Genomic DNA, 20,779 nt, shown 5'->3' with positions numbered 1-20,779 from the left:
CTTGCTATGGCAACGTGGAACACAAAATTCAAGCATGCCAACTTGCTGATGCCACGCGGTGGTGGTCGCCGAGCCAAGGTGCATGACATGTGGAACTTTCCCCCCACCCCGTGATATCAAACAAATACGAACAACCTGTACGGACGGACGACGACCGACACCAAGCCGAAGAGAGAAGGGAATTGTCAACGAGGAAAAACTTCCAATCGTTTGATTTTGTTCTTTTTTTTTATCGTTAAATCCAAACTTTTATTGTTCTTCTAAAATCTTGAAAACAGTCTTATTAGGGTAGAGTTTATATCCGTTGCTGTGTTTTACACACGCATGATGTTCTATTGTAACCAATTCCATTCTCTCTTTTGAACCTTTACGATAGGGACGACCTCAATTGTTTAAGTGTAAATGAAAATATGATTCTTTCTAGGATAAGTTAAATGTGAAAACGTAAAATAGATTTCCTTCCATCATTTTTTTTATATTTTATCATATCCGGAAAAATTGTATATCGCTTTTTCCTATCTTCACGCATTCACACACAAATGAGTTCCTGTGTTTCTGTGTACTATCTGTAGTAAAGTTGCTGTGTGTTGTTTTAAATATTAATAATTATTAGGTTATTAATATATAATTGTGTTCTTCTAAGCAAGAAAAAAAGGAATGAACTGATTATCCCGTTTACTTTTCGTCTGAATGCCTTCCGATGGAAGCAGTGATACGGTTTTATGTTGATCAGGCGTCGCGACGTGGATTTTGGGTGTTGTTCGCTGGTACTGTTGTTGTTGCCGTTGCTGCGACCGATGTTGATGGTCACATTGGACAGTAGTAGGATGGTAGCCGGATTTGGCGGCTATTTCTTAGTCTTGGTGGCCTTTTCGGCGGCCTTGGTAACCTTGCCACCGGAAGCGTCCTTGAAGTTGACGGACTTGATGACACCGACGGCGACGGTCTGTCTCATATCACGGACAGCGAAACGTCCCAGAGGTGGGAACTCCTGGAAGGATTCAACGCACAGTGGCTTGGATGGGACCAGGATGACGATGGCGGCATCTCCAGACTTGATCGACTTCGGGTTGTCTTCGGTCGACTTGCCGGAACGACGATCGACCTTCTCCTTGATCTCGGAGAACTTGCAAGCAATGTGAGCGGTGTGGCAATCCAACACCGGGGTGTATCCGTTGGAGATCTGTCCAGGGTGGTTCAAGACGATGACCTGAGCGGTGAAGTCAGCAGCACCCTTGGGTGGGTTGTTCTTGGTGTCTCCGGCGACGTAGCCACGACGCAGTTCCTTGACCGAGACGTTCTTGACGTTGAAACCAACGTTGTCTCCGGGCACGGCTTCCTGCAGAGCTTCGTGGTGCATTTCGACGGACTTGACTTCAGTGGTCAGGTTGACTGGGGCGAACACAACAACGGTACCTGGCTTCAGGACACCGGTTTCCACACGACCGACTGGTACCGTTCCGATACCACCGATTTTGTAAACGTCCTGCAGGGGCAGACGCAGGGCCTTGTCGGTGGGGCGGCTAGGTGGCAGGATAGCATCCAGGGCTTCAATCAGGCACTTGCCATCGGCCTTACCTTCCTTGCGGTCAACAGCCCATCCCTTGAACCATGGCATCTTGCTGGATGATTCCAGCATGTTGTCTCCGTGCCAGCCAGAGATTGGGACGAAAGCAACGGCAGCTGGGTTGTAACCGATCTTCTTGATGTAAGACGAGACTTCCTTCTTGATTTCCTCGAAGCGAGATTCGCTGTATGGTGGCTCAGTGGAGTCCATCTTGTTGACACCGACGATCAGTTGCTTGACACCCAGGGTAAAGGCGAGCAGGGCATGCTCACGGGTCTGTCCGTTCTTGGAGATACCGGCTTCGAACTCACCAGTACCGGCGGCGACGATCAGCACAGCACAATCGGCCTGCGATGTTCCGGTAATCATGTTCTTGATGAAATCACGATGTCCAGGGGCATCGATGATGGTGACGTAGTACTTGGCGGTTTCGAACTTCCACAAAGCGATATCGATGGTGATACCACGTTCACGTTCGGCCTTCAGTTTGTCCAACACCCAGGCGTACTTGAAGGAGCCCTTACCCATTTCCTGGGCTTCCTTCTCGAACTTCTCGATCGTACGCTTGTCGATACCACCGCATTTGTAGATCAGATGACCGGTGGTGGTCGACTTACCAGAATCGACGTGTCCAATTACGACAATGTTAATATGAATCTTTTCCTTACCCATCTTGGATGATTACTGAAAAAAGGAAACAGAAAGAGAAAGGCGGAAAATTAGTCTCAATTGAAGCAGAAAAAGCCCTTCTTTTTCTTCTTGCCCACGAATTTGCGAATCCCCAGGGGAAGAGAGTGGCAGAAATTGATCATTTTTTTTTCACCCCACCACATTACATTGGAAACCCTATAGCACAGCAAACGAGATCTTCCATGTGCTGGTAGTGGTAATCGCCGACGTGTTCGATTCCAGCGTCGCGCAACTAAGTATGCGTGACCGGATGCCTCGTTCACATCACATCGCACCCATACAATTTCAAAAGTGAAAAAAAAAAAAAAAACTTCAGCAGCCGCTAAGCCACACGATTATTCATCTAATCCAACTTTCAATTGATCAAAATACGATGACTCGACGTCAGCGAAGAATTTCGCCACTTTGCACAATCCAATCCAGCTGGAATTTGCCAACTTTGCGCAATCCCCACTTCGCTGTCGGTGTTTCATTCCGGCGTTTTTATTTCCAAAATGGCGACCGGCTTGTGCGACGACAGCTTTGCTCGCTGGACAACTAAAATAGTCAGCCATTGTTGGAATAGCGGTGAATTATTGGAAGGAAAATTTAGCACCACATTCAAAATTTGCACTTATTATTACAGCATTTTTCACAGCAATGACTACTCAATTCGAGGTAGTTACAAATGTCCCTGGCTACGTTCGATCACTTGAAGCGGAAAATTTCAACCGACACCGATCACCACGTGTAAAATGCCGCAAGAAACTACGAAAAATTGCTAAAACAATTTATCGTAACAGGCAAAACTTTGCACAATTTGTTGGGGAACAACTGCACTGAGGAAATATTTTTCCAACTAATTGCCACGTGCCAAGTTGGGCTACTTTTCCCAGCAGCTAGCTCTTCACACAGAAAAAACTTTCAACTAATTGCAACATTTCCACACTGCCCATTACACGTTTCAGCGAAACTTTTGATCAATTACTGCCACCACTTTGATAAGGTTAAAACAATATAACATATTTCACTTTATAAACTTTTCCCAACTGAACAGATTAGCAAGCAACTTTTGCACCAACTTACTTCGAACTTCTCAACGAAAGCGCAATTGAATCTTATTCCGGCGAGAGGCCTGATAGAAGTGAACGAGTCGATGGTTGAGCAAGGAAGAACTACCCTCTCGGTTGGGTGAGTCAGCAAGCACGAAGACGACTAAAAACGCAAACGCAAACTTCACTCGTTTCGTTCGTCGAAACGGAAGTGAACGGTTCCAGAATGCATGACAGGTCACGCTACACTGAACATACAGATCGATAGAAGTTTTTTTTTCCGTTCAACGAAAGCGCTCGACGAAAACGGCACGGATGAACACGTGGTCCGCTTCAGGGCGATGTGAGATGCCCGCGGGGAGATGGGGTGAAATGGAAAAGCACTTGATTTCTTCTTAGATTTGTTTTCTTTTTTGAAAATATAATTCTCGCGTCACTTTTCAAATAGACCAATGTAACATATCCACCATTTTGAGAAAATCGAAGTTGAAGTTCGACAGATTATTATTTTAACTGTTAAGAAACAATACAGTTTGCTATACCATTTTTAATGCAGTCAGTGATTAATAACGTTGAAAATCCATTAGAAACGGTAAAATCATAATTTTACTTTGAATGTGTGCTACAATATAGAAAAAAAAAACACATAGGACGTTTTGACTAGTCAAGTTGTACATCGGACATGTTACATTGGACGATTTTTCTCATTGACATAATCAATGAGTGTTACATTGGACGTTTTGTCTACATGATACTAGATTCCCTTTCACAGATTTCAGAGTAGAATACCTAACTTTAGGTTGGCCCCGCTTTTCGAAAATGAGCTCCAATCATGTTAGGCAGTTCGAATGACCGAAGTAACAATCATGTACCCATCATTTCAAACTGTACATTGGACAATTTTTGACCTATGATTATCTTAAATAAATGAAAGTAAAACGCTATCCAGACTGGAGAGTTATAACATGTTATAACGGTTGTCAAATAATTGCAACACAGAAATCACCATCAAGATAGCGCTATAACATGTTATAACTCTGTAGTCTGAACAAAGCATAAAGTTGAATGGATGTTTTTGTATCACATACAATGATAGAAGAGCAATAGTTTGTATCGCTTAACTCGATATGTTTACATTTGTTACATTGGTCTATTTGAAAAGTGACGCGAGAATTCTCGATTATTGATTGCTGGACCACCGACAAACCGACGTGTAACTCAGTTTCTAATTTTGACGAAACCGAGTGTCAGTCAGATTCCTCTGAAAGTAAACGCTTCTGTCATTTTTCGTGTGACGTGCACTTGACAAAGCGGAGAACGTGTGAACCCATCCTGCTCGCACTCGTTCGGTTAGATGACGAAATAGTGTGTGTGCAACCATGCCACTCGCACTTACACTCATAAAATTCGACACATTTTATATCCATGTAAAATTCCACATGATTTTCATGTGTCCACACATAAAAACTATGTGTCCGACACATATATATCATTTGTTTACCACATTGCATAAATTCATGTGCGGGACACATAAAATTAATCATTGAATTTTTATTAGTGTAGGCCCCTAGCAAAGTGAGAGCTGGTGACCGAGCGGATAAAAGATTTTATTAATAATTGCTATTCCATTTGCTGGCCAGCTTGGTCCCCAGTTTTCACTCTCACAGGTACATTATACAGTAATGTAATACGGTAATACCAACCGGTGAATAACGATTTTAAATTGGCTCACTACTTGACTAGCCTATTGGTCCCAAGTACATTTGTAAGCGTACCACCGACAAACCGACATGAATGACCATAGCAAAAACAATAAAATTTCTGAGCAAAGAACACTACTGTTATCTGGGAAAATATTTAGCTAAGCCATGAACCCGCATGCAAAAGTTATGAATTGGTTCGTGTCTGATCTTTTCTGAACAAATTATTTTTATCTATCTGCGTTTGCGTTTATCTAGATAAAAAATCCTATGGTTTTGACAGTTCGGATCACTGCACATTTAAATCGGCTGCTTACAATTTTATGGCATAAGTCAGAATTAAGTGTCATGTCGGTTTTTCGGTGATTTCACTGCAGTCTGGAAAATTATCGAGAAAAACTACCCAAGAAAAAAATTGTCCATCAACTGAAACAATTTGACGCAACAACGGTGCCCTGTTTACTAAAAATGAACACATGAGTAATGCTCACGTAACATTTAAAAATAGAGGAGTTGGTTGGAAATGCTGACATGAAGCTTTAGTGTGATGATTTATTAGCTAGAGAATGATCTTTAGAAGAGGTGGATAGTTCCGTTAGAGTACGGCAGTATGAAAATTGAATGCATAGCATAGCGGAGTTTGGTACTTAAGCATTTTGATGTGAAGACTGTTAATCTATACGGAAGGCTGGAAGAGGAGATATACATGCGGCAACCAACCGGTTTTGAGATTAAAGGTAAGGAGAAGCAAGTGTGCAAGTTGAAAAGGAGTATTTACGGGCTGAAACAGTCGGCTCGTTGCTGGAATCACTGTCTGCACGCCGTTCTCGAAGTCCTGAATTTCAAGCAAAGCCAGGCTGATCCGTGTCTTTACACGAAGGTTGTAAACGGAAAGCGCGTATACTTGCTTGTCTACGTCGACGATATTTTGATCGGCTGCAAAAGCGAGACGGAGATCGGAAAGATCTATGCGGCCCTGAGTAAGGAGTTCGAGATGACCAACCTAGGAAATGTGAACTATTTCCTGGGGATGGAAATCAAGAAGGAAGATGGTAAGTACGGCATTTTGCTGGAAAGCTACGTAGACCGAGTTGCTGAGAGATTCGGCCTCGGTGAAAACCCCGATGGAGGATGGATTCGTCAAAACCAGGGAGGACAGTCCTCCACTCGAAACAAACACGCAATATTGGAGTCTAGTCGGGACACTGTTGTACATCGCAGTCTGCGCGAGACCGGACATCGCTGCTAGTGTGTTCATTTTGGGGAGATGCGTGTGTGCCCCGACGGAAGCCGATTGGATAGCGGCTAAACGGGTAGTTCGCTACCTGAAAAGTACAAAGAAGTGGCAGTTGAAGTACGGAGATCCTGACGGCAAGTTGATTGGATACTCAGATGCGGACTGGGCAGGTGACTTGAAAACTCGAAAGTCGACGACCGGCATCGTTTTCATGTTAGCAGGAGGAACCATTTCATGGACAAGTCGTTTACAGAATTTCGTCACATTGTCTTCGATGGAATCGGAATACGTGGCGTTGAGCGAGGCGAGCCAAGAGGCTGTTTGGCTTCTGAATTTGTTCGACGACTTCGGTGAACCGTCCTTCAAGCCAGTGACGCTGTGGGAAGACAACCTGAGCTGCATTAAGTTCATTGTTTCGGAACGGACGACCAAGCGATCGAGACACATTGAGACTCGGCAGTGTTTCGTCAAGGAGTTGTGCGATGCAAAGGTACTGGAACTGTTGTATTGCTCAACCGAAGAAATGGCTGCGGATACACTTACCAAGGCGCTTGGACAGGTGAAGCTTCGGAAGTTCTCTGCTATGCTGGGATTGACCGACGGAGATCGTTGAGGAGGAGTATTGGTAGGAGCAACGATCGAGATGCTCTTACCACAGACAAACAGACATAGCACCATCTATCATCCACATTCCCAAGCATTGATGTGCAACTAGAGCATCCCTCGTTGATGCCATTTTTTCACTAGTTGCTTTTCCCTCGTTCTGTCAACGCGTCAGCTGTGTTGAATAAAAACAAAACAGATGGAAGTCAGTGATGTCGGTTCTACTAAATTTTTTGTAGATATATAGAATTCTGCAGAAATACGGATCCGTAGGAAAAATTCACAGAAGCTAAGACTTTTTTTAGGAATTTGTTTTGTTTGTTTCGTGTGCTTTTTCTTTTGCTGGAAACAAGTTTTTAAACGAGGTTATGCATCACTAATTAGTGCCCTTTCTACCACCGCTCATCACTTTAATGCGTGTACAGCAAAAAAAAATAATATGTATCAATCAATGAAATTCATGGCGAAGTATTGAACATCAATAACTTGGGTATAAATTGATAGAATATTACATACATCAATATGATTTGTTCTCGAATTCTGTGTTAATCGTGCAGCGTAATATTAGGAACGGAATGACTAATGTGCAGCACTTTCGATGTAATATTCAATAACTATTTTTTCTGTATTCGTCAGATGTGGTGTGTGTCTCCAGTGGGATGCCTTGACCTCGGCCTTGACCACTAATCATTTTCAAGAACTGACATCTACTACCTAGACGTGAAAAAGAACTGGCATCACTGATAAGTTCTAATTTGGTGGCTTGGCAAAACTTCAGTGGCGCCACCATTATTTGCGATGAATGTGACTGTGAGTGTTATGTCTGTTTTTCTGTGCTCTTACCATCAGAGCTGTGCTGTCAAGAATGAAACTTTCTACCTACACCGACAGCACCGCCTACCTTGTTTTTCTACATTCGTAAAAGCACCATTCAAGTGAGAGCATTGTTGTTGCTAATCCTTAATTAATAAAGTGTTTAATTAACTACAGTAGTTCCTCGGATACTTATTTCTACTGAATATATCACGGCCCAATAATCTTGTGTTTTTCCAAGTTATTAGCTGCCCATCGGTGTACCCCCATGTTTGTCTTTTTCATCAGAGTGTCGCCTAGTTTGAGATCAAGAGCACATTGCTCTCCAAACTTTGTGTTCAAAATCCTTACCCTGCCATCCATTTGTTACCCCTAACCTCGAGATAGGCACGAGTAATCGGCCCCCGCTCTACTAACGTTAGTATTAAGTAATTTTGTTATCTAATCAATGAATATTGGCTCCGCAAAGCTACAGCAAATGAGCCTGGAAAAATAAACGCATTATATAAAAAAAAATGTATGAAATTGGATCTGTCAAAATGAGTTTGACAGTGATTTGATATGCATTTTCCTCGGATTTTCACTAACCGCTCTCACATATCGCTCCAATACAACCGGACGTGAAAATCTCTAAAACATTTCAACGAAGTGTCTTGCCCCTGCATGAATGTTCATTCGTCCCAACCGGAAAGAAAATTTTGGCAATTGGAATAATTTCAAGCAAGCTCGACAAAGTTTGCGTTTTCATCGGCCCAGGGTCATCGATTTATTCATCTGCTGACCATTTCCAATTTTTGACATTCATTCGCCCGCGCACTTTTTTTTTCCAACGGTCCGGCAGTAGTTTGTTGATAAACAAATCTGATTCACGGTCGTTGTTTTCACCGTTTCACGACGCTTTTCATTCCAGTTTGTTGTTTTGTTGAGCATCATACATATTTTTAGCGTGAATTCGTGATTCTCGTTTTCTAATTTCGTTGGTACCAGAAATTAACCGACGAGGCAACATGGCGGATATGTTCAGTAACAATTTGGATAAGATTTTCGAGAGTATCAACAGTACTATGCGAATCGCCAACGAATACGGCACTCCTGGTAAGTATCGATCAAACAGAGGTTATTGCGGTGATGGTTTCTTAAATCGTTTTATATGAAATACAGAACAGCAGAATATCAAGGTCTACAGTGCCCTTACGGAAAAGTTGGTTGAAATTGAACAAAACTTCAACAAACACAACAAAGCTCTGCAAGAGTCATCTAAGGAAATCACACTTGAAGAGTTCGACCGAGTATGTCACACAACGTTGAATTTTATTAAACCGTTTCAAGTACTGATAAGCTTTCCATCGTTCTAGAGATACCAATCAAGTCTGACTGCCGGCAAAAGCAATGTAAAGCAACTCAAACGCTACAAAGATTACATCGCACATGCGCGATCCATACTGAGCTCCCAAGACCAAGATGATTCCAATGATTCTCGTTCGGACGAGGACGAGGAAATGGTGCAAATGGATGAAGCTATCATCGATACCGACCCAATCACGAAGCGTCCTCTGGAAGTGCCGGTGCGAAACATAAGATGTAATCACGTGTACGAAAAGAGCGCCATCGAACAGATGATCAAGACAAATCCACGAACAAGATGCCCTGTGATGGGTTGCGCCGCTGCTCAGTTCGTAACTCTGGCGGATTTGCAGGAGGACGAAAAGCTCCGACAGAAACTGAAGATGCAACGTAGGACGAAAAATAAGTAAGATCGCGTTAATAATGACCTGCGAATCAAACGAATTTCATTCTTTACTGCTGATCGACTTTGGTCATACCTACCGATCATTTGTACCTAATTTGCTGTAGTAATTTTTAAAATACAATAAAAAAAAACAAATCGGAAAAGTTGTTCTTGTACGATTTGGTCATATGGAAAATCACTGCTATGTTGTAACTCTACTATGAATGAGTGCCAAAAATATTTCACATTTTCAACCACCAGTGATGTCAAAACTATTGACAAGGTTATTTCTTAAATTGAGGTCTATTCTGCGCCTCGAGTGAGGTGACTCGCTTATAGCCGGCGCCGGTGGTGTAGTGGTAAGCGTGACAGCTTTCTCACCCCAATGGGTTCAATCCCAGCCGGGGTCGGTGGGATTTTTCTGAGGCATAAAAATCTCTAGTTACGTCTCCCTTCGGACGGGCAGTAAAGCCGTTGATCCCGGCCCATGTGTGTTGAATGGGTGCGATGTCCTACGCAGGTGTGGAAACTGCCTTCCTGCACATTCGATTGCCGTCAATGGATTTGCCAATGATGTTTGGCACCAGCTTGCGGAATATAAACCACCGACGTTAAATAAAGTAATGAATAAGAAGAAGAGTTGACTCGCCGTGCTAATCAAATGGAGAGTCACCTCACTCATGGTGACTATTGCCACCTCAATCGTGGCAGCGCGGCGCAGAATAGGCCTCATTGTATTTGGCCTGCGTTAGGGTGCGGCCGGCGCTGGTATTGCCTAGTTTGAGATGACCAGTTTTTACACATTGAGGATGATTGTTAGTCCCAAGCATCAGGATTGTCCAGTAATCAAAGGATCACATTTTAGTCCTTGTTACTTTTTTTGACTTGATAATAGTGACAAGACTCGGGCAGTGACCACCGCGCCGTTATGCATTTCTATATTGTATGTTTCAAATCAAAAATATTGTTTATGTTCATAGATTTCACATAATCCTTTTCCCTTTGTCCTTCTCCTTTTCCTTTCCCTCTTCTCTTTTCAGAAAGCGAGTAATGGCACTATACCCATAAGTCATAAAAGGCTAGGACAAGAGTTAGTGCTCATGCCCCAATCGTCTTAACCTTTCTAGCTTTGATGCTTCCAACGACCAATAATAGAGGTAACTCTATAACCAGAAGGTCCCGAAGAAACGAGCTCAACTTTAGGCTCAGCTCTGGTACTATCTTCGGTCCCAAGCTAATCGATGCACCCCTCGAAACATAGGAAAATCCACGAACCCCTCATTTTATCTGTCAAACTTTCATAACGAATCAAAACAAACATAGTGTAGTACTGGAATTTATACTAAAAAATCTTCACGTTGATGGGTTGGGGAAAGTTTCCCTTATCCGATGATGCTGGTAATTTACGTTCGATTGGCCAGGAAAGAATAATCAAAGTTTTGTTTATAAAAGTTGATAATACCTTTTCAATTGTTGGTCTACAATATATTGAATTGGTTCCGCTTTTTGATAGATCGAAATTCTATCCGCCAGACTATGAATATAGCGACTATACTTCGCACGAGTCGTTGATTTGAATTGTTTGCTACTGGTAAGCTGGTCCACAAAAATCTACCCCTGTGTTGTAGAAAGGGTAGACTAACTCTACTCGGTTCATTGTCAGTTTTCGAATCGTTTTACAGTAGTCTTACCAACAATCAATACGAAACTAACGATTTTAAATTGGCTCACCACTTTAGTAGCCTATTGGTCCCAAGCAAACGATTAACGTACCCTATTCTAGTTGAAATTCTATTACTACACTATGTTTGTTTTGATTCGCTATGAAAGTTTGACAGATAACATCAGGGGTGTGTGGATTCATGCAGAACATGCAGGGGTGAGTGAAATAGCTTGGGACTGCTTGGGACCGTTGTTCTGGTACTGAGTGAGCCAAAAATAATAATGATTTTCTTCGGGTCCCAGTGGTCTTAGAGTTACCTCTATGGTCTTACCACGCTCAATCCAGAATGTAGCTCGAAACTCGAATTTCAGGGATCTTGGAACTCCTGTAGCCACACAGCTTTGGTATTTGACAGGAACTCGGGACCATTCCACCACAAAGATGAATTTTGGAGATCCTTTGGCATCAATCCTTTCGATATGATGTCCATCATCGATGTCAACGCTTGGATCTTTGTGACACGATTTGTCACAAATAGCTTAAGTTGTTCTGGGCGTCGATTGATCCAAGCAAGAGCTATTGTGCACCAGAGTACGGTTTGATCCGTAGAAATTGTTAATGATCTAATGGTAGCAGTGACTAATTGAGCTAATTGCTGAGCACCACATAATTCCAGCTTGGGTATAGTGAGACCAGGCTGCGATTTTCTTGAGTTTGTGAATCTTTTAAATTTGTCGAACCTCTTAACGGAAGAGCTTTGAGTGTGTAGAGATCAAGAAAACGGATACTCGAGACTTTTTAGCATGCTACATAAAACCACACATCGTAGCATGCCTCTACATGTTGGAGACTAAATTTAGGTACCTGGTTAGGTAAATTGTGACATGGCAGTGGATACCTGCTGATTTTAAGTACCTATTGATTAGTATATAACTTGTAGATAAAAGATGGATTCTTCAGTGGTGTTGAGTACTTGGCACTGATGAAGTCTGCAAGTAGTAGGCGAAATACGCGTATCTGTCAAAAGATAAGCAATTATAACGGAACTAAAAGGAAATAAACCAACACACTTAAAGCTCATTGAGTTTGTGGATTTCATGACTTTGAGCATACTAGCGATACATTCACCTGACCGTTTTCGTTCGTGGACCTCAAACGCCTAACCTTGACCTCTCGTAGACCAACTGCGACTTGAAATCTACCTATTTTTCGACGTCTTTTTTATTAATAACCGTTCTAAATTGGGTTCTGAGCGGATTTTTCGTTTTGAACTTGTCCAACTAGGCGACATTCAAGTAAAAGGGCATCGCATGGGGTGACATCCGTGGAAATGTTGTTCATTTCTGCGTCCATTAAGCTACGGAAGCTATGAGACTCGGTTTTCAAAACCCTCAAAACTTCCGAGTCAGCTGACATCAGCTTAAATGTCCGTAGTCATGATCCTAGTGGATGAAAACTAATTTTATAAGACGATAGTCATTTCCAGATTTGGAACTTGAACGATACATTTAAACGAGCAACAGAGTCGAAACGTTTCAACGGCTATCAGTAGGGTTTCCTCCTGGGCCTGGATCAACGAGTCACGCTTGCTTGCTGAATCAACGAGTCAGTGGCGCGCAGTTATTGCTGTTGATATAATAAATGTTTATATCGCACATAAAATCAGATAGTATTTGGATCCACACGTCAGATAAACAAACAAGCAAAATTTGTCTATTGGCAAATCAAAGTTGGCACTCGTGGAGAATAGAAAAACTATGAAAGTGATGATGGTTTCAAAATTTTCCACGGGGAAGTATACCAGTGCAATCTTAAAATGCTTTTATTTTGAAAATGGAGCATTTTATTTAAATCTGGTTACTGCTACAGTGGTAGAAAAGCGGAAGTCTATGTTTACACCTAAAAATCTGAAAAGAAATTATGTTTTCTGTATTATATGTCTATTGAGTAGTCCTGAAGTTTTCTACTAACGTAGCACTAACCAGATTTAAATAAAATGCTCCATTCACGAAATAAAAGCATTTTAAGATTGCACTCGTATACTTCCCCGTGAAAAATTTTGAAACCATCATCACTTTCATAGTTCTTCTATTCTCCATGAGAGCAAACTTTGATTTGCCAATAGCCTATAGCAAACCACACATCAGATACACTCAAAATAATCTACACGTTGAAACTACGTGGAAAATCACGTAAGCTCTCAATTTTTCCTCTCCTCTCAGCTTTACGTGACTCACGTAGAATATATGTGATGTCCATTGAATTTCACATGGAGTTCCTTTTAACACACGTAAAGCTTATGTGATTTCCACATCTAAAAAAAGAGTGGTACGTACACTCAGAGCACTGCAAATCATGGCGGCATCATGATGTGCTTTTGTGCGGTATTCGGTAGTGGCAAGATGTAAGTATAACATTATGGATAATTTTATTTGCTTTAACAAAAACAAGCTGTCCGTTTCTACTTGCTCCACAGAATGATGTCAAGTTGTCTCCCTAATAAAAATAACCATAAAAGATAGCTTAACGACGTGTTCGGGGTATCATCCAAACCATTTGTGGGATAGTTTACCCATCCGGGATACAGTTCGTTTATGGTATTTGTTTATTAGGGCTATCAGTTTCTTCCTCTAAGGAAAAAAGTATCTCGGCTCATCTCCATGATCCTCCAGATTGTTTGTGCTGTGTATCGAATTGAACAAAAAAATCTGATGTGGTGTGTTTAGATTGTAAAGATTGTATATTACATATTAAGGAAATATTTGTATAAACAGTGACAAAATATTGATACTAGAATCCTCCAATGAATGTCACTGACCAAATCACGTAACTTCTATGTGATAATCCTGTGCCGTTTAAGCTTTATGAAATGAGTGAGTATACGTATGTTTCCACGTAGCATTTATGTGAAAATTATTCTGAGTGTAAACAACCAAACAAATTATCGCTAGATATTTTTTTAAAGTATTTACACAAACAGACATAACACTCGCAATGTGTTCATCGAACAAGCATTTAACGGACAATTTAATAGTATCGTAGTTGGTAGTACCGCCACCTGTGGCGCGCATAGTCGATTTCCTTGCGTTTGACGTTTACACACTACCGCCATCTGTTCAGTTTAGTGCCCACCACAGTGTACTCAACAGATGGCGGTCATGTTTGAGCGACGATGTTTTACAGTGAAAAATATTCAATGTGTTATGTCTGTTTGTCATCTTTTTGTCAGTGTGCCGCAAGTTAGCAAATTGTGCCAGTCAACCCGGTATTTCAGACACCTTGAATGTGAAATCGGAATGAGGATGACGTGGGAAGTGGCGGGTGTACGAAATGTTGGTGTTTTGTGTTCATATGATAATAAAAGTCCTGTGTTGTAGGGTTTTATAATGCCCTCAGGGGCAGGCCAGAAACCTAGCCTTTCGTGATGTGAAAATTAACGGTCTATCAGCGGCCGGAAAGAGTGGGGGGACGGTACATTGTTGGAGACAGACTGTAAAGGATGATGGACATGACTTCTGTAGTTTGTTTTGTGTGAGTTGCAGCATTATTTGAATTTAATGGTACTAATGGGGTCTGATTAACCCACTCTAGAACCTAAATTTGGTATATTCAATTAGAGGATGTCAGCAGCAGTCAAACAGCACGTAATGTTGTGAACAACTTCAATGCAAGTGTTCCAGCAGTGTATTTACAACAATGCAATGCCTACGAGATTGTGCCGAAGGTGTGCTGAAGATGTGCCAAATCTGATTTGGGCACAATGTGCTGATTGACTTACCCCTTGCTTCTAGCCCTTTTCCATATTGCACTGTTTAAAAGTTCTGTAGCTTCCTCTTTTTCGCTTTTCAAGCTTATTGCTTATCGCATATTAGCTTCTCAACTTAAGCGAACCCCACACGTTTCAATATATTGACGCGAAAGGGAATTATTGACAATCATATTGATGATGTGAATGCAGATATATTGTCAATATCGATGTATTGATGTCAATATAGAATTTATTGACAATACGATTATTGTCAATAAAAGCTATCGTGTAGAGTTCACTTTAGTGTTCTAGATGCACTTCCACAGTTATTAATTGAGAGCTTCCAATGCCTGCTACCATTTTTGCATTAGTATAATTGTGTGGCAAGTACAACCATAATACTCTATGCCCAGGGAATTCGAGAAATTGTCCAATCCGAAAAATTCCTAGACCAGACCGGGAATCGAAGCAGCCATCTCCAGCATGTTCTTGCTTTGTAGCTGCGCCTTTACCGACTAAGCTAAGGGAGGCACCAAGTTCTGCAGCTATTCTTATGGATTGAATTTACTCAGCTACAACTTTGCAGAATATAGTTTTTAAGCCAAACGTCTATTAAAATAGTTAATAATTGTTTAAGAGATTGATAATCTTATGGCATGATCAAGCAGCTGTTTTGTGAGCAACACTGTATACTGCAGTGTGACATAGTAGGCATGATTTTTGTGCTCTATTTTACGCGTCAGAAACGTTGTCTGCTGAACAGTTGATTAAGCATAATCATAAGAGATCAGTGGGTTGAATCATGAATGACTTTTGTTCCTTACATTTGATCGAACAGTGGTCTTCAACAAAGTTGTAGCTGAAAAAAAAATCTACAAGCATAGCTATCATTTTTTTAAGGTGGTGAATTGGTGAATAGATATGAAGAAAAAAATTAGTTTTCCCATAGTAATTTCAAATGGTTTGTGCCTTGTCAGTTTTTTTCATGAGTTCAAATTTTGGGAGGCTATTTAGGACCCGATTTGGAACCGTTTAAGCACTGATGAGCGAAAATGTCAAATGCGTATACCGATAGAAATACAAAGTTTAGAGTGGGATGCCCCTAGGCCTGGGCATTGTTTAGGAAAGAACACACTGAAATCAGTATGGAAAATTATCACAATCTTGGACTTGACACATTTTCGAAACTCTGTGACATTGCTATTTTTTTCACGAATATTAGCTTATTGCGTGCTCTGAACTTAGTGTTCTAGATGCACTTCCACAGTTATTAATTGAGAGCTTTCGATGCCTGTACCATTTTTGCATTAGTAATTGTTTATAATTGTGTGACAAGTACAATCATACTCTATGCCCAGGGAAATCGAGAAATTTTCCAACCCTAGACCGGACCGGAAATCTAACCCAGCCACCTCCAGCATGGTTTTTCTTTGTAACTGCGCCTTAACCGACTGAGCGAAGGGAGGGCCCCAAGTGGTTAGTTTATGAATAGTCGAATTTATTATAGGTGGTAGGGTAGATACCCTAGTATCGACCTTAGTGTCCCTAACGTTCGTTCTGGATAAAACATTTCTGGTCAATTTTTCAATAACAACAAAAAAAGCTATTTGTATTGTGCAGATGAGGCATTGTGCTGTAAAAAAATGATCCATATAGAACACCATTTAAGCATTTCCCGTATATAGATATTTAGACAGGTGGGAACAAGTCAAAATTTAGAACCACACAGACACAATCATGAAAAATGAATTAAACTTTTGTCCGAACTTAACAATTCACAAAATTAATATGTAGTCAGCCTAATACCCCGTTCACATTACAGCCTATATTACGTGATCTTGATATCAGCATCCATACATCTAGTTTTCACTGGAACTAATATGTATGACGTTTGCTATCAAGATGCTCTATATCACATAATATATACAGTAGTGTGAACGGGGTATAAACTCGAACGCTGAATGCATACTTAAACTCCCACGAGCCTCGATATAAGAACGCTTTACAGTCTTCATTCGCTGGTTGGGACACAATCTGATTCAATTTACCGAATGTTGTTGAAGATCTTCGAACTGTATTTGTTCATACACACCAGCCCAATGACATTTCAAGGCTAATTTGATGCACTCTTATGGACGATATCTGATTTGTAGATGTGATGTCATCCAACTAGCCAACACCCAAACAAAAACAAAAAAGCACTCCAACGAGCCAACGATGACTGTGCTCGCTGTATACCTACGCGAGCAAAATAAGCACCTAGTCAAATACATACACGCATTTGAGCGCACGAAAACCACGCGAGACTGAACCGAACCATTTGTAGTGGAAATTAGCTACTTAGGCTTTTGTATGTTCAGTTCAGTTGCCGCAAAGTTACCGAATTCGACGTATGAGTGTTCGCGGTGCGCAGTGCGCCGATGATGTCGGTACGTAAATCGAAAGCTCCCTCCATCTGGTGCATGCAATAAAGAGATAGAAAGCTCTTACGTGGCTATCTTGTCGTTGTTATCCGGTGAAGGTTTGTAGATTCGAGGGTTCTATTGTTGGGCAATTTGTGTGATAAACGTCCGATAAAAGAAAAAACGACAAACTACTCTTTTGAACACTAACCCACAACGGAGCGAGAATGGGATCACTTCGTTGCTGCAGCGATGATCCATCCAAGGTTACTTTCCCTCGAGACGCCAGCAGCAGAGTGCTACCTATGGTGTGGAAGGTAACGGTCGTGGTTTCTTTTATTATTTGTGGTCTACGATTGAGTTTAATTCGGAAACGGCAGAAGCAAAACCAGTTTCAAGTTTACTCTAGGATTCGCAAAACACGAGAGAGAGATGGTAGTTTTGTTGCTGTTTTTGAACAGTCGCGTAGCTCTTGAAGTGCGTTTAAAAGTGATGAGGCATCGAGACGCATTGTCTAGATCGACATCTGCATCACGACGATCTTTAAAATAGATTGGATTGCACTATTTTTTTTCCGCACAAACTTTGCAATCGTAGATATTCGTAGAGGATGAAGGATGATTTTAGAATTTCGCAGCATTCCACCGATAGGGAAGCAAACACGTTTTCAGTGTCGCCCAGCGTATGGCGCAGTGATGAGCAACAATTCGGTGTGCAGATTCATTAGTGACGACGGCAAGTGGTGATTAATTGTTGCTGATTGCAAATTTGTGATAATATATTATACGAGCTACATTGCTGTGGTAGTGCCTGTCACTGATTATTATCGTGAAACGTACATTCCCTGACTGGCCCAGTAGGTAGATAACAATTTTTGGTGATGTTTGTTTGCAAACTCGTTATCACATTGACTGCAACGTGGAATCAAGCAAATGGTAAAAAGTAAAGGCCCAAACGCAATGTGGACGGAAGCGGAACGGAAGCGGAAAGTTTGACAGTTGTCACGAATGAAATCAAGAAGCCTAACCGATGTCGATTTGGTTTTAACTAGTTTTCAATCCGACAAGTAGGCTTACTCAGATCGGGCTTTTCCGCTGCCGCTGCCGTTCCGCTTCCGCTGTCATTGCGCTTGGGCCTTAACTCGACGTAGGTAGGTATTGCCAATTTTGCACCAAAGTAGCCTCCTGCGATTTTGTTTCGGTCAGGTTAGTGAGTATAAAATTTCATCATTTTCCAATAGCATATAATGTCAACATAACTACTAGCGGAGATAGAACCCTAAATTGTTATTTTCTTCTGGCCTGAGCGAAAACAAATCTGACGGATTATTTTCAGCGCTGGAGTCTACTTTAGGGCAAAATGTGCAATCTACAGTCAGATCTTGTTTTACACTCGAGTTATGTACCGTGTAGCCACACCACGTAAATAATTGTGCTTCATGGCTGGTAATATGGTGGTGGTGAATATTTCAAAACAAAATCTAAATAAAAAAGTTAGACCGAAAAAATTTTTTTTTTAGATCCGCCCTAATAAATTTTCCAAAAATGTCCATAGAATGATATGTTGATGAGATAGATAAACATCTTTGCTAGAGTTTGTTCGCAAGAAAAGATCTTCCTGTTGACGTAGTTTGTGACTAGGGTGGTTATCTTTTTTTTCAAAATATTTCTTGATTTTTATACATCATCTGAAAGAGCTTCGTTTTCTGAGCACAACGATATTTTTATCGAACCTATAGTCTTTTATCTCGATTTTTAAATCAAGATTTAAAGCAAAATAATAGCTTCACTGTTTGGCACTAAACTAACAAATTGTCAGCTTACTCTCATTCAAATTCGCATTCAAGGGGCACTAAGATGGTGATTTTGCTAATGTGATCGCAATTATTTAAAATAGTTTAGTGCACTAAAATTGATGAAATTTTGGATTTCGGTTCTATTTTTAATTTAGATTACGAATATGCATTTGCCTCAATACCCAGAACGCAATCGAACTGAATTTTGGTTGCTTGAATAATGCCTTGTTTGGCAACCCGGTATTTGGACAGCTCTTGTTTTAGTTTTGTTTTTCGAAAACTGAGATGACCCCGGGAGTAGGTAAAAACATTTCCGTTCCGGGATACGGACTTTGCGGGTGGATTTTTCTAAGACGGTCCTGTAACATCCTGTGGTATACATAGTTGGCGTGGAATAATAATAATAATAATAATGATAATGAAAGATTACAATTTACATTTGTATATATAATACAATAAAGAGTAAAGTTTGGCCCCTCAAGTTTTGATATACTCAATTTGAGTTGGATTCAGTTAGCGTGTACCGTTGATTCGATGGTCTAAATAAACCCACACATATGCATGCGTGAACGAAACGAATTGAGCCTTGTGTGCATCGCTTGGCATGATCGAATCAGTCATTTAACTAATGTTGTAGCGCACGGATGTGCACCTCACTGGTCTTTGTTAAGACACATGGCTGAGGCTTGAAACCTCGGCCAGGTCACGACAATGGCGCAGTCGGTAGCTGTTTTTTAAGTTTAAATTCAAGTGAAATGATAGCGACAGTAGTGTTGTAGTGTCATGTAGTGATTTATTTTTACAGTAAGGAGGAGCGAAGGTATATGTTCAAACAAAAGAGAGCCAAACCTCTCCAACGCAAGGCAGAAAAAAAATACCCTCGGTAGGCTCCCTGACGGAAATGGGCAGTGGAGTAGGCCGAAGGGGGCAAAAGAAAAGAAGACAAAATAATCAGAAAAAAACCAACAAAACCTCTCCGACGCGAGTGCGGAGGAGGAGAAAATACTCTCGGTAGGCTCCCTGACGGAAATGGGCAGTGGAGTAGGCCGAGGGGGCAAAAAAAAAGGAAATTGAAAAAATAAATAAAGTCTCCGACGGAAGGGCGGAAGACTTGAAAATACTCTCGGTAGGCTCCCTGACGGAAATGGGCAGTGGAGTAGGCCGAGGGGGCAAAAAAAAAATTGAAATAGAAAAAAAAAATAAAGTCTCCGACGATAGGCCGGAGGAGGAGGCAAAAAAAAATCTAAATTGAATTTGATGATATAATGGTACGAATGCTAAAACATGATGGCACTTGTACCATCCATGCTCCATGGATGGAATGCTGACAGATGAATTTTTTACTTCAATGTTGATTTGATTATGTTTATTTAGTTCTAGAAATATTCTTTGCACTAAGAGCCTGGTAAGCTTAAATAATTAGTCGCTGAGTGTAGTTTGATAATTATTTTAAATAAATATTGTGCTGTCTTGAGAAACGAGATTGAGTTATTAAAAATGAGAGTTTGGAAGTCGAAGATGCTGCAATAGAAGATGGATGCATAATTAGCTGATGTTTATTTAGTTCTGGAACTATTCTGTGTACTAAGAGCCTGGTAAACTCAAACAATTAGTCGCTGAGTGTAGTTTAGGAATTATTTTAAATAAATCAAATGGTGATTGGAGCAATTAAAATGCTGGAATCAGGGTTACTTTGAGGGAAAATGAGTTTGAAATAACGTGAAGTGAAAGCTTGAAAATCGGAGATGCTTCAATGGAAGATGATTTAGTAATTTGAAGCTGATTTAATTCTGAGTTATGA

General features: G+C 40.9%; 3 protein-coding genes across 3 annotated transcripts in view; 2 read left to right on the top strand and 1 right to left on the bottom strand.

Annotated features, from left to right (window-relative positions):
• Positions 1-450: 450 nt before the first annotated feature.
• LOC135708162 (elongation factor 1-alpha) lies at positions 451-3,457 on the bottom strand. Its single transcript, XM_065230160.1, has 2 exons — positions 3,323-3,457; positions 451-2,251 (listed from the first exon to the last, which is right to left on the bottom strand). The coding sequence occupies exon 2, from the start codon at positions 2,237-2,239 to the stop codon at positions 848-850; it is 1,392 nt and encodes a 463-aa protein (XP_065086232.1). The 5' UTR covers positions 2,240-2,251; positions 3,323-3,457; the 3' UTR covers positions 451-847.
• A 5,026-nt stretch (positions 3,458-8,483) lies between these two features.
• On the top strand, positions 8,484-9,498 carry LOC135708209 (uncharacterized). The gene is made up of 3 exons (XM_065230214.1): positions 8,484-8,736; positions 8,803-8,930; positions 8,997-9,498. Exons 1-3 carry the CDS (start codon positions 8,649-8,651, stop codon positions 9,393-9,395), a joined length of 615 nt encoding a protein of 204 aa, XP_065086286.1. The 5' UTR covers positions 8,484-8,648; the 3' UTR covers positions 9,396-9,498.
• A 7,759-nt stretch (positions 9,499-17,257) lies between these two features.
• The window catches only part of LOC135708164 (venom acid phosphatase Acph-1), a 40,955-nt gene continuing 37,433 nt past the window's right edge, over positions 17,258-20,779 (top strand). The window contains exon 1 of the mRNA XM_065230162.1: positions 17,258-17,500. The gene's annotated coding sequence lies outside the window, so the exon portion shown is untranslated. The remainder of the gene's footprint in view (positions 17,501-20,779) is intronic.

This window comes from Ochlerotatus camptorhynchus, unplaced genomic scaffold (assembly GCF_037179485.1).
Source record: "Ochlerotatus camptorhynchus isolate MF236.1 unplaced genomic scaffold, CSIRO-AGI_Acam_v1.1 ptg000328l, whole genome shotgun sequence".
Taxonomy (NCBI): Eukaryota; Metazoa; Arthropoda; class Insecta; order Diptera; family Culicidae; genus Ochlerotatus; species Ochlerotatus camptorhynchus.
This window is presented reverse-complemented; position numbering and strand designations above follow the sequence as displayed.